We start from the raw sequence: 14,602 nt of genomic DNA, 5'->3' as shown, positions 1-14,602 counted from the left end.
ATTCTGCAATTACTTTACATTTTTTGAAACACAATCTCTCGTACTATATTTCATTTAAATAACTGGTCTGTGCCAAACAAAACTCCCTGATGTTGAAATTGATTTTTCATGTAGTACTGAGCATTTTTTTTTTTAATACAGCAACCCTCCGTCTCCGTATCATTGAAAATTATTTAAATAAATTAGTGCAACTAAAAGATGAAGAAAAATAATTTCCGCTCGACACCGTTGACTTGCATGTAGACCTTGCGTAACGAAAAAAGACCTCTTACGACCGCTATGTTTACATAGTTGTTTTCATAGACAGGTGTTCGAACTAGATTGTCATTCACGTCTGCCAGTGTATGGTGTTTTCGTGTACGCGACAGGTCGTCGTTTGACTCCGATACAAATGAAATAACTTAACGATACCCACGTAAATTGTGGCGCGTGTGGACCCGATCGGTGAGCGCGCGGAGGACGCGGATACCCTTGCAAGAAGCCAGCCGCGCACGCACGTGTGTACATATACACCTACCACAGCCTGGAGGGGTTTATCAGCATTCAGCATTGCTTTGCTGGCACTGTTACACACTTTGCTTCGCTCTCGTCTCGGTCTCATACAGTGCTCATTTAGCTAACCACCTATACCGCTGAAAAACGGTGCAAGTGATCGAGTGCCTCGCTTCAGGAAGAAAGGATCTCGGTACCGGAAGCACCGAGCGTGTTATTATTGTCCGATATCTTCCGTGTTTTCACTCGGCTGATATTCAATTTATACACCCGCAAAACTTACATTTTGCGCTTAACAGACGATTATTTAATTATTGTGGAAAAAAACGTTTGTGCTGTATCGAAGAGTTTCCGCTAAATCAAAATCACCAAATTACGTCATCGATGGTTCACAGGATACGTCAAAGATTTGTCGCTTTATGTGATTCGTTCGATTGTATTTCAAACACGCTTTCTACATGGAGATATGTCGATTCCGCTGAATACGAGGTCTACAATGCCACGAGATTTTTGCAGATATCAAATCCGCAACGATAACGCGCTGATACCGGTATCTTGATTGTGACCGTCCAGTTCCAGTATTGTCTCCAGAGGGGTTCTATTTCGCTCTTACTTCGCTATATATTTACCATGGTGAGTACAGACGCCGGATTCTACTACTTTTTCTGTCGTTCTACGTAAACTCATTCGACGTCGAAATTCTCGACTGACCGTAAATCGTTCGAACCGATATAAACCAGCCATAGTTTCCCTCGATATATAGAGTGACTGGAAATTTTACCGAGAATTAGAACTCGTTTCGTTTATGAGCAAAACTGGGGAAAAATAAGTTCATTCAACATTTGCAAAACCCAACTGGCCTTGCTCGTGACACGTTCGTATTAGTCACTTGCTCGTTACATCTCATTTACATAACGTTTATGTATCGACCTTCCTGATTTTCAAAATTACCGTATCCAATACACCCGGCGTTTTTCTTTTACAGTGTATGCAATATAAATATCGTAAAATTCGGGAATCACACGGCAATTACTGTGCCTATGTCAATTATACTTATTTTTAAAGTATAATGAACAAAATTTAATATCTCTTTCTTAATATTCATTATGCTCTAAAAATAAGTGTAATATGAGAATAGTAATTGGCACCCTCATAGTAACTGGGTCCTTTATCGTAACAATTGCTTGTAGTAATCTTAGATTAATCTAACCAAAAAATGCATGGAACACTCCGCGTGTCAAGGTCAGCAATCTCGAAACCGACAATCAGAGGAACAAGTGAGTTTCATCGAATCACCCCAGACGTGTCGATCATACGAATTAATATTATTATAACTCCGTTTCGCACGACTTCCAGTATGCAGACAATTAATCAAACTAGTAGTGGACTGTTGCGTGGTGCATCGCGTTCGTATAAGCGCTTTCACAAGGATCGGGGCTAATCATAGAACCATAATAAAAGCTTGTTTTGTAACACTAATTACGACCACTCGAGCGGTCGCCCATTTGAGATGCAACTATGCGGCTTCAAGGTTGGGCTGGCGCAAGAAGAATCACAGAAAACTATGCGATGAAAGCGATTCGCGGGACGCGTAAACAATTCTATGCAATTTCGCGTAGGAATGAGCGGGAGTGACCGGGGCGACATATACGCACAAGGATATACCGATCGTTCGTTCGCTTTCGAACTTATTTCCCAGGACAAGATGATCCCGCGAACCGTCGGGTCTCACTTCCGCCTGTGGCTTGTTTGTTTGTCCCTTTTCCGATTCAACACATCATATCCACACGTTAAATGCGGGTTGCGACATGCTGGTTCGAGGAAGTGCAAAACAACGATGCGTGACGAAGATCTTTCACATTCTTGCATTCTCATTTCATACTGACTGCGTTAACCGTCTATTATTCAAGAGGTGTCCGAGTTTTGACACATTCGGAATTCTTTGGATGATAGTTGTCTAGTTTCCGAGGAACTATAGTCAATTCTGGATCCATTGTGTCACCGTGTAGCCGTTCGTTCAAGGACGAATGCCGGAAAGAATTGGATCGGCAGATGACACATTAAAGTGATAGGAACACACGCTTCCTAGAACTGTATGCTGTAATGTAAATTTTCGATGTGTTTTTCTTTTTTTCAAAACGTTATCTCGGATATCAGAAATTGTCAGATAGCACGGATTGTGTTAATCGAAAGATCGGATACGGGACCTAATTACTATGGAGGTACCAGTCCATGTGCATATTAGAGTGGCTCTCATTTTCAATATTCGAATTTCCCTTTCCAATTAATAAAAAAAAATTTGTGCAAAGTTTGAGCACCTTGTGGATAACGGAAAAGGTGCCCCTAGGCTGTTAACCATTACAATAATCAATGAAATTTTTTTATTTAACGCATTATAAGCACCCTAGTGTCTATATTAATTATACTTATTTTTAAAGCATAATTCTATATCTATTTTCTACTTTAAAAATAAGTATAATTAATACAGGCACGATGATTGGTACCCCCAGAGTAATTGAGTCCTTTACCGTGCGGTATGGTAGAACGAATTCCTTCGATACGATAATGAATAACAACGATGCGGTTTCGATGAAATAACTTGTTGTTATCGTCACCATTTAAGAGCTATTTGTCCAACATTCCAGGAAGTCAACGAGTTGTTGCTGTATTTCGCTATAGCGTGCGGAGTCATCGCAGGTGCTCTATTATGTCTGTTCATTTTGGTGATCACACTTTTTGTGAAACTGAATCGACTAGCAGCTGACGGGTGAGTACACGCTTCTTAAAACCGATTGAAACTGTTTTCTTTATTTTGTGCACGCAAAACTCCACACCACAGTTCCAACAACCTAGTGTAAACTCATTTCGTGAACAATCCCATTGAGCTTCGCTACGAAACATACCACGCGGAAGGCTTTGCTTTTTAAAACACTTCGTTACGAAGTATATATTTTGTTTTTCTTTTGTGAAACGTCTGACTAAAATTCTCATTGAAATTGTACGTGTTAGTTGCATAGCCGACGTTTCGTTTTGTTGGGACGAGCCACGTTCTCGACGATGTAGGCCGAAAATCGGGATATGTCACGTAAGATTCACACGATTGATTGTCAAATTCACGGCCTCTCCGTATAGGTACGGAACAGAAAGCATTTAGTAATACCTACCGTGACTCACTGCGCGCTACGTTGATATCGTATCTGTAGTGCGACGCGACATGATTGTTTAGCTTATCTCGTTAGAAGAATGTGAGATGGGTACAGAAGTGTAAGAGACGATCGCACGCGACCGCATTCACTTTTTGTAATTACTTTCCGATCCGAAGAAAGATTGCTTCGACCCGTTGCAGTATAATTCATTTCATTTGAAAAAAGTACACACACGAAACCGAAAATAACATAACATAACATTACATGACATTTATAACATTTTAAGTTTATTTTCTACTTCTGTCGACTAAATAAGGAATTTTGTCAGATTTTTTATGAGAACTGCAAACGGTTAGATTAAATTCTGTGAAAACGGTTTTAAGCTAAATGTTAAATACAAAGTTACGATTGTGTTGGGTTGTAACGTAAATTCGTTCGGTTGCAAATATGAATGTGTCCTAATTTGAACGATATGTATCTAGTTACGACTAGACAGCGGATCTTTATGCAAAATTTTCTACCTGAATTGCAACAAACTGAAGTGAAATAGAAATTAATTTTCTTTCTTAATATGTTAAATAGGTATTCTTAAATTCTTCTAATGTTTTGACTGGTTTAAATTGCATCTACTCATTTTTGTCATAAACGCATAAAATCCGCTATCTAGTCATGACTCATTATAAGAAGAAACCGTCTGCAATCAGGAATTATAAAGTAGATTGAAAACAATTTTGTACTTTATTAGTAGATAAAAAGAGATACCGAACATAATCGAACGTATTTATGTTACGGCCCAATATAATGCATTTCCTTTACGCGAGACTGTTTTATTAAATTGTTTGATTTTTTTAGATCGAATCAGTTGAATAGACAAACGAGTATGATGGCGGACTTTTGTTATACGAATCCCACGATCGTGCCAGGGGAACTGCTATCTCGCCGTGGTTTCTCGATGTATAGTGGTTCGGAAAATATTAACGACGACTACGCAATAAAGAGCAAAGAACATTATGGCACTTATCACGAGGCAAGATCGAAATTTTGAGAGAAAGGTATAAGTGTCGAAGAACTCCATCGATTGCGTGTTTCGCGCAACACTGACGGCGGCTATTCATTGGATTAGAGTAGTCGGTTATACTCTGCGTTAATTCGTAAAGAATAAGACTCGCATAAATCTAATCATATTATCATTTGCCATACAAGTTATTTATCTATACATATATAATTATTTATATGAAACTTCGTTGTCATTTTGGTTAGTGTTATCGAACTCATTCCAAACGCCAAGGCAATTTTAGGTTAATCGGTGTATTAAGCAATGTATTCACTGACAGAAAGTCGTACTTAATTAAACTATAACAAATATTATTTTGAAACTAAGTGTGTCTACACTATATCCGATGAGTGGAAGAATGAAAATTTTCCGATTAGTTTACTCGATCATCGGCAGATGTCGCCACGTACATTAGTCCGCTGGATATAAAGCGGTGAACTGTTTGCGTTCATATCAACAGACATCAAAGAATTATAAAAACCATAAATCAATCGAGTAAATTGCAATAAATGTTGTTCGGTACCTCTCATAACTTTTTCAATGATTTATTTCGCACTGATTCTCCACAGCGATCGAATCCCAAACCAGTGTGCCTAAAATGAGATCTGTCTTGTTTGTAATTTACAAATTGTAAATTATATCGTTTGTAGTAAATATAACCATGTTACATATTTATCTTTTTCATTATCATTTATACTAACTAACATGCAACACTCTCGTTGAAGTTCTTTCGAATTAGTTTCAACCATTTCTCGAGTCGAGCGATCCACGTAACAGGATTGACGATGCTCAAAAGATATGATACGTTCTTAAACAATTCTTGCCGTTCTAATAACACCGATAAAGCAACGACATTCGCATAAACTCGGTGTTATTCTACACGGTTCGCGATTGTTGCTGCCAAGTGGATCACTCTGACTCTTCACGGGAGTCGCGGCGTGCTATCGTTTACTTACTTCCCCGACATCGTGTGTGTTCCAGTAACTGCTCCCTCTCTATCCGGTGTCGTCTTCGGAAATGTAACACCTTCCCATTACCTTTGTCCCCATAGCTCTCAAATTCAGGCTCCTGGTATCACGAGTAGAAGACTCGTCGAATCAAATCCGCGTAGAGCAGAGCTGTTCAGAGTTTGCCCGTACGGGCAGCGATTTTTTTGCTCTGGGCATACACAGAACGGCGGGCAAGGCTGCATGTATGTGTCACGCGCATTGTCACAGCTACGTGGCCAGCTACGGCTGTAGTATGGTCTACCTCCACTCCGCTAAGTCACTTGCCCGTAGGTGCTCACGGGCATCGGCGGGCGCCCTTGCCCGCTAGGCATGTTGAGCAGCTCTGGTGTAGAGGTTGGATGAAAAGTATAGAGATCTGCCCGTACGGGCAACAATTTTCTTGCCCTGGGCATACACGGCCCTGTGGTCAAGGCTGCATGTATTTGTCACACGCATTGTCACAGCTACGTGGCCAGCTACGGCTGTAGTATGGTCTACCTCCACTCCGCTAAGTCACTTGCCCGTAGGTGCTCACGGGCATCGGCGGGCGCCCTTGCCCGTTAGGCATGTTGAGCAGCTCTGGTGTAGAGGTTGGATGAAAAGTATAGAGATCTGCCCGTACGGGCAACAATTTCCTTGCCCTGGGCATACACGGCCCTGTGGTCAAGGCTGCATGTATTTGTCACACGCATTGTCATAGCTACGGCTGTGCTACGGCCTATTCCCACTCCGCGAAGTCAATGCCCGTAGGTTTACCCGTAGCTGTGCCCACGGGCATCGGCGGGCGCTTATGCCCGTTGATAGGCATGTTGAGCGGCTCTGGTGTAGAGCATGAAAATATTCTAAAATCGTTGGTAGGGGAAAGTACTGTAGAGATGGATAGATAAGGTTTCGTTGTGTGCGCGTCAGGTAGGATAGTAGAGGGTGCATCGAGCTACTAATTGTCAGGATGAGCGCGCGCATGGACAATCGCACGAGGAAAATCTGTGCGGTGGTGCTCGCTCGCACTCATAGGTACTTGCTGGTCGGTTTTAGAGCGGAAGTGGAGCACCTTCCGGCCGGTACACGCGACGTCTTCGGAGTGGGTGGCGATGAGGACGTAGGTAGGGATACAGACGATGTTACGGGGAGTAGGCAATAGCATGGGGATAGGCCGTAATTGGTATAAAATCATCGAGCAAACACATCGGACAAGACAGCCCGAGGGTTGTGGGCGGCGTTACGTGCCGTTGCCCTGGTTACCGTGGGGCGACTCTGCTAAAGCACCCCTTCGCCTTGATTGCGCACAGGCCCATCCCCCGTACGTATGTACCATATGCGTGTGTGTGTATATACAGGGGATTCCGTTGTGTTCCCCGCGTCATTCCGTACACCTACACTCCGCGAAAGCACCACCTGGCCTGTACATGCCAAATTTACAATACGCTTGCACCGCACCGCCCCGTTTTTCCTCGTGCGTGTTTGCGCGCGCGCGTGCGCGCGTGTGCGCGTGTGCGCGTGTGTGCCGTGAACATAATCGTGTGCGTGAAACTATCCGTAACCGGTAGCGTACCATCACCACCGAGATCCTTCGGTCATCGTATTTCGGAAAATATCTCGCGCTTCCGCTCCGAGGGGAACATCCGAGATACATATAAGTACATACATAGTTGCACGCGCGACTTTATCGGGAATTTATTCCAGCTACAGCGGTCCTTGGAAGAATCTGGGTTATCCGTTTGTCGTGTTCAAGTACGATAAGACGTTTCATCTTTTCTCGGCTATATTTTTTTCTCCCGTTGACTCTTCGAATCGAAATTATACTGTATTATAACGTGCCGGTGATTACGAAAGTAAGTCATGTTTTATTTCTTCGAGACATTTACACTTCTGCGTCAGATTAGATAAAAACATATTTTACCATGATAATGGTTAATTTGTAATATATAATATTTAATTTTTCGATCCAATTATCAGCAAAATCAATCGACGTAACACATAACAAGCAAAAAGTCGAATTTCTTTGAAATTTTGACACACCAGTTTCATAATAATAATTAAAATTTAGCCTGATGGTCGAACAATAGGATGATACAAATGATTGTAAAACTTGCTAGAGTAAAACAATGGCAAGAGCATATTTCACGTTATGGCGGTTGAGTGTACAATGTGACGATACAAGCTTGAACGAGACAGATGAATAAATAAATCAAATCTTATTAATTTTGTAAGACAATGTATACTAGCCAATTTTAATTCCCGGCAGTGTTAAACTATTTCTTCGAAAAAGTTAATGTATTATAAGTAGGATCACGTATGTTGCGTTCATTGTTTACGCGTAAAACGATCTAAGGCAAAACAATGATATAAAGCTATTTTTCTAATTTTTCGCTCGGCCAAGGCTAACGAAGTATGCAACTAAAAACTGTACGATTATGTTATCCGATGTTTTAACACATTCGCGACCGTTGACGTGAATTCACGTCATTTTAAATTCTATTCCTGATTGCCGCTGACGTGAATTCACGTCCTGCAATTTTTGTTTCTGAATGCGGCAACATTAGGCGCATGAATGGGATTGGATTTAAATTTAAATTATTATATAATTTAATAGATTAATTAATCCTTGCTTTAGCGATACAAGTTTGCGGCAACCAGCTTCAGAATTTCATTATTTTCGCCGGTACTCAGTATTAGAAACGGAACAAATTTGCCGGTCGCGAATGTGTTAAAATGGTAGACACAGAAGCCTAGAGAAAAATTGTCAAAGTCCCCCCGATAATATTCGAATGTCCCCCTACGTGGATGCGATTAAGTGTTTTGATTGCGCACGCAACTTGTCGAGTGTTTAGCTTAACCACACCCTGCGGATCCGCGTTTATGTTCCTAATCGTCCGGGATTACAGATAGTTTCGCTCTGCTTCTCATAAACCACGGCACGGGACATATGTTGTTCTTTCAGCATTCAAGCGTGCCATAGAATGTTGATCTTTCGTTCTTGCCACGAAATATAATAAGATACACTGCACGTGTCGTTGAAACCTTTAATCCATTTAATCTTCAAAACAGTTTTTAAAATAATCTTTCAAAAAATCTCTTCTTCATACGTAATAAAAAATGGATGACTAACGAAAATCCGAAGCGAACATTTTAATCATAAGAAAAACTATTGAAAGATTGTTCAAGCACAGTCGTATAAATATTGATTTTTTTTTTTTAGAGAGAGATAGAGAAATATTTTAATTTTTTTTTTAATTTTCTGACTCAAAACATTGTTCGGACAACGATTTCATCCCTGACATTTTTAATAACACGATAGAAGTTTTCGTTTTCCACGTAGACGTTTATTTCTTTTTTAAATGATTTTAGTGAATTAGCGGAAAAATAGATTTTTGAAAAATCAAAAACCAGGATACCTCCTGAGGGGAGGTTCCGGTCTAGGAGGTTAAAGAAATGATCATTTTCAAGACTTTTTCCTAGCAAAATAAATAAGCGTAATAATAAGTATTATGATAATTTTCAGGATTTTTGTTCTAGCATAATAATATCCGTGGTTTTCGGAATTTGTCAGACAGGGTGGTCCAGTACATATTGGCAGATCTTTGTCTCCGTTGTTTTTGAAAATATGAAAGAACTTCATGAACCAAAATTTTTCAGTATAAAGAGGACTACGATATGAGAATAACAGTTTTTTTGTAGGTAAAAGAGTTTCGGAGTATTAAAAGTATTAACCTATGTATATCGAAAAATGATTAACCCTTAGCACTCGAATACCGACCGTAAAGCGCCACTAAAAATTCCTGTATCATTATTCAAAATATTGTTGACATTATTAAATATGTTTGTATTTAATAAATTACTAAACATTTCAATACTTTACGAGTAAATAGCACCATTTTCGTATGTATAGCACGAAAAATATATATATAGAAAGGAAATATTCTAGGTCGGAAAAAATGTTTCGTTTTGGAGTTAAAATGGCTTCGAGTGCAAAGGGTTAATTTAAGAAATATTTCAAGTGGATCAGTAATTCTACGATAATAAATTTCAATAAAAGAAATCAGCAAACTAATTTTCATTTAATAAAAAAATAAACATCACTTCAACTTGTTTTAGCAACATTTTGTCAGAAATACCTTCGCGTTCTGTTTAAAAAGAGTAATAGAGTCCTAGGTCGAGAACGGGTTGGTTTAGAAGTTATTAATTTTCTGTAGACTCACACAAGAGTTCGAACACTGTGCAAAGTCTCCATGTGACGTGAACGTTGCTGAACGCCGCCGGCAAACGGTGGATCCCGGGACGAATGATCGCACAATTTCACAGAATCGTGGCTGCGTCGCATTCGCCGGATGAAGAATTTAACGAGCCGCACGCGGCTCGCCCTCCTCCGGTGCGATCGCCGTTCCAGTCACACACGCCCGATAATAGCAGCCCTCGCGAACGTTGAACACCCTTAGTCACTGTTCTCCGTTCCCGTAGTTACATCAACATCATCTACGATGTAAATTCATAGATCCGTCCTCGTCTACTCAATAAAACGCACGTAGTCTCTAGCTGTTCGCAAAAACGAAAGATATCAAGAAATGGTTGAAACAATAGTTATTCCGTTTCTAGAGCTGCGTGTAAAGTTTTTTGAAAAAATCATTCTTTTTGGAAAATTGAATTCCCAATTTCTTTTTTCTCGAAAAATTTACACGCCGATTTATAGATCTCGAGAAACTATATAACTTTTATTTCAACCATGTTTTGATAACTTTTGTTGTTTGCAACTTTTAGAAACACGTACATGGAAAGGGCGCACAGTGGTTCTTTTCGTCGATTTAGTTGGACGAAATTATGTATAATATTGTATGGTCCCAGAACGTTTTCAAATTATATACAATACCATTTTATATTTGTTGAAGTATTTTAAAAACATTTTTTAATACTTTTTCGATACTTTTTGGTACGTTTTTAAATAGAAAGCAATATATTGTTGAATTAAGCCATAGAAATTAATAATAGGGTACTTACAACTGTTTTTGAAGCTTGTAAAGTAGAATCAGAAGTTGTATCACAATTTTCACTTAAAGACTGCTTTGAATTAGGTGAATCTTGCTCGGAATCTGGAGCTGTACTGGCGAAGATTTTCTGCTGGTAAAAGCATGTCCAAGGTTTTACTTGAAAACGGCTATGTTTATGTCCTTGGTGTGTTTCTTATTCCAGTCAAAAGGGGGTCGGGAGGTTATTAATAATCTGTTGATTATATCCAAATTGTTCGTAAAGCTTAATAAAAAATAAAATGCTGTGAAAAGCAGGCGGGTAAATTCGGGCAGCAGTTTTTGTGTTACTGTAAGCCCGAACTTTTGCCAATTACAATCATGCTAAAAAAAGTGCCCGGACGCACCTGGAAGCACACCTTAATTACTTATGAAGTATTACAATCGTAACAAATATTATTTGCATACTAATCACATTGAAATGCAAATAATTACCAAAGGATATACAATAAAAAGGTACAAAATTATTGAAAGTATAATCCATACTTAATTGCAAAACTTTCATACTGGAAAAAAGCTGTTTCATAAAATTTTCGATAAAGTACAGCACTTCCATGGGTGCCTGAGTGATAAAAAGAAATATTACTACATTGTCCCCCGTATATTAAACTATAACCAGCAATAAAAATTTTACACTGTAGGTAAAATTTTTTAAATCGACTTTTGATTAGCTAAATCGATGAAAAGGGTTGATATCTACCTCAAAGATCGAGTCTGTCTTGAAATTCGAAATTCTTGAAATTAAAATACCCTTTTCGATGGAGCTGGTCGAAATTCCAATTATACAATCGTGGAACGGTTCCGTGCTCGCAGGAAAAAAGACTCGACTAGCGAAACCTGTCTTTTTCGATTTCTCTTTAATGGCGCGGCTAGGCTGACGGCGATTATAAAAAGGCACGTGCCTCAGTTCATGAGCGACCCCATGCAGGCAAGCACGCGACCACCGAAAGCTAACCGAAGAATCGTACGAGGCACAATTAATTTATTGTTCGTGACGGACCAGTGACAATTGGGGCGAACGCAGGAGAAAAACAGGATCGTTGTTTTCTTCTGTTTCGTCGAAGGGGCGCCGAGACCGGATACTGGGACATGATCCTTTACTATGCCTTTGTCACCGGTTAACCAATCATTTGTGCTGGGCGGCTTAGCTTCTCACGATTTCACTGCTGCTGCATTGACGCACTTTTAATTAATGATTAATGAATATATTGCATTAATAATGTAATGTGCGAAGGTTTACGCAAATTCCAATTTTTAAGGGTGAGGGACCCAGTTACTGTGGGGGGTACCAATCACCGTGCCTATATTAATTATACTTATTTTTAAAGCATAATGTATATTAAAAAAAGAGATATATAACGTATGTGTTAACTGATTTTAATAAAAAAAATTTAATGAAACATGTATGTATATATAACATATATATTAACTGATTTTAATGAAAAAATTTTATATCTCTTCTTTAATATTTCTTACGTTTTAGAAATAAATATAATTAATGTAGGCACAGTAATTGGACCCCCTAACTTAGGCTATTTTAAAAGAAGTGGAATTAGATAAAATTTGATTTTTCTTCCCATGGTAATAATGAAGTTAGTATTCTATCGTTGTTTTTGAACATTTATAAATAAGTACATCAACGTTATTAACTAGCCTCTAATAATTGAATTCATTGAATTGAATTCATTAAACATTGGGTTAAAAATCCTTGGCCCATTTTTTCAAACATCTAGAATGTGTAAAAATTACACTCGAATAAAACTTTTATTAAAAGCTATGCCTTTTATTGAATTTATTTCTTAAAAATGTATATTTGTTCCTCTCTTTTCTTATAAACAATTTTGTATACAATATTAAGGTTAAATACTAAAAATATTCAGGGTAAAATTTGGGAAATTATAGATCTTAATCATGCACATTATTCTTCTGAAAAAAAGAGAATTAATTTTCCAATTGTCCCACAACTTGAGATTCGGTAAATATTTATATGAAATTTTATTTATTTGTAAGAGGTAAAACGGGTCTCACGGAGTAGTGGAGTTTTTCAGTTTTTGCGAGCCCATATGTTTCGGCCTAATCTCCATAATTCGGTGAAGAGGAAATATGGTGTACTTCCGGTAGCGTTATTTATATTTCACTGGTGCCTACGGGAGAACAAATTAGAGGTAAATGGGGAATCCCCGCAATGAAAAGGAAATCCTACCACCTGTGAAGGGGCTACGGTTGAATGGTCCACAGGCAGGTATTCCAGGTGTAAACATTAATGGCCCATTGAAAACCGATTCATTGAGAAATTGCTTGGAATGATTTGTAACAGGCACTTGGCGGATGAGTCAACGAAGGACAAGTGAGTGTCGCTGTGTACTGCAGAAAATAATAATTTCGGTTACAAGTTATCGTAATATGTTTCAGTAAATATTTATTAAACACAATAAGAGATTTAGTTATATTCCCTAAAAAAATAATACTAATTCGAGAAAAGCGAATCTGATCAACCTCGCGGAATAAAATTTAATGAAAAAAGGAATCAGGATTTATCAGAAAATGGCTCCTTTAATGTCACCTTAATGAACATCGAAATTCTGAATTTAATATATCACGATGGAATATTATAAGTTGAGATATGAGGCGAAGTTGATCAGCTCGATTTTTCAGATAACGTCATTTGAAATAGTTGTGAACAAATGAATGCGAACAGAATTTCCGTAGAGATAAAATATTTTTGTGCTCGCTTAAAAAATTCAAAGGGGTTGACTTAATCGAGTCGAGGTTAATTAAATCGAGATTTATTAAACTGGTTTATTGCAAACATGTCTCTTGCAATTGTAATTCCAATCAACAACTTACGTTCGGGAACAAACGTTTACTTGTCTAAAGAGGATGTTCAATGAACGAATGGCAATGAGCTGAATTGTCAGAGGAAAATATGACTATATTCTCTCGCATAGGTATGCAGCGCGCGCAATACTTGTACAATATTTACAACGCTTACAATTCGAATTGTCGTGGAACGGCGACAATTCCCCGCTGTACGAATTGTGTCTCGCTTAATTTACATCGATATAAATAATAAGAATAAGATTACGGTGTATACACGCGTTTTATACAAGCGGTGAACTTCCTCGAACGGATATGTGCCCGAGAAACATTTCGAGGGTGTTCGCTCAGATATTTATAGTAAAATACTTCTCGACGATTCAAGTGCACTGGAGACGTCCAGGATGCCACTATACAGGGTGTCTCAAAATGCATTTCCTTGAAATCGGGGATTCCCGAGATCATTCCAAGTAACTTTTTCCTTTTACAAAAATCTTCTCCGCGGCTTCGTTAAGGAGTTATCAACGAAAACGCGGACCAATCAGGACTACTAGTCCCGCTGAGCGGAGCGTTGGCATTGGCCGAGCCGAAATCCGTCCGCTGTAGCCGCGCCCTGATTGGTCCGTGATTTTCGTTAATAACTCCTTAACAAAGCCGCGGAGAATATTTTCGCAAAGGAAAAAGTTTCTTCAAATCACCTCAGGAATTACCCTTTCGAAGGAAATACATTTTCGGCACACCCTGTATACTGTACAGTAAGTACTTTTATCGGTCCTCGCGTGCGTCAAACAAACGCGAATAAAAATATAACAGCGCTTACGTTTTTCGTAACATTTTTTTTTCTTTCTCGTTCGTTCGTTTGTTTATTTGTTTGTTTGTTTCGGTTCCAATAAGAATGGCGTGTTTCTTTGGTCGGTTGGTACAAGCACCGGTCAGTCTTCGGATCCTATGTTAGAAATATCAAATATGTACATGTCCTTAGGTGTTACGACAACTACGTAATTTACAGGCCAACGACTATGTACATACATCGCGCTACGCTGCCATCTTGAAAACAATCCGACGTTACTTTCCAATTCTTTTCTT

The 14,602-nt window shown here is 38.9% G+C and overlaps 1 protein-coding gene across 2 annotated transcripts; it reads left to right on the top strand.

Annotated features, from left to right (window-relative positions):
- Positions 1 to 119: 119 nt before the first annotated feature.
- LOC143359141 (uncharacterized) lies at positions 120 to 5,365 on the top strand. Of its 2 annotated transcripts, XM_076796862.1 has the most exons (4): positions 120 to 1,125; positions 3,138 to 3,259; positions 3,502 to 3,624; positions 4,491 to 5,365. In XM_076796862.1, exons 1-4 carry the CDS (start codon positions 1,123 to 1,125, stop codon positions 4,681 to 4,683), a joined length of 441 nt encoding a protein of 146 aa, XP_076652977.1. In that variant the 5' UTR covers positions 120 to 1,122; the 3' UTR covers positions 4,684 to 5,365. The 2 variants fall into 2 exon arrangements, with proteins under 2 accessions (XP_076652977.1, XP_076652978.1); XM_076796863.1 differs by lacking the exon at positions 3,502 to 3,624 and having other exon boundaries at positions 198 to 1,125; positions 4,491 to 5,224.
- Positions 5,366 to 14,602: the final 9,237 nt, after the last annotated feature.

Source organism: Halictus rubicundus, chromosome 11, assembly GCF_050948215.1.
Source record: "Halictus rubicundus isolate RS-2024b chromosome 11, iyHalRubi1_principal, whole genome shotgun sequence".
NCBI classification, from domain to species: domain Eukaryota; kingdom Metazoa; phylum Arthropoda; class Insecta; order Hymenoptera; family Halictidae; genus Halictus; species Halictus rubicundus.
This window is presented reverse-complemented; position numbering and strand designations above follow the sequence as displayed.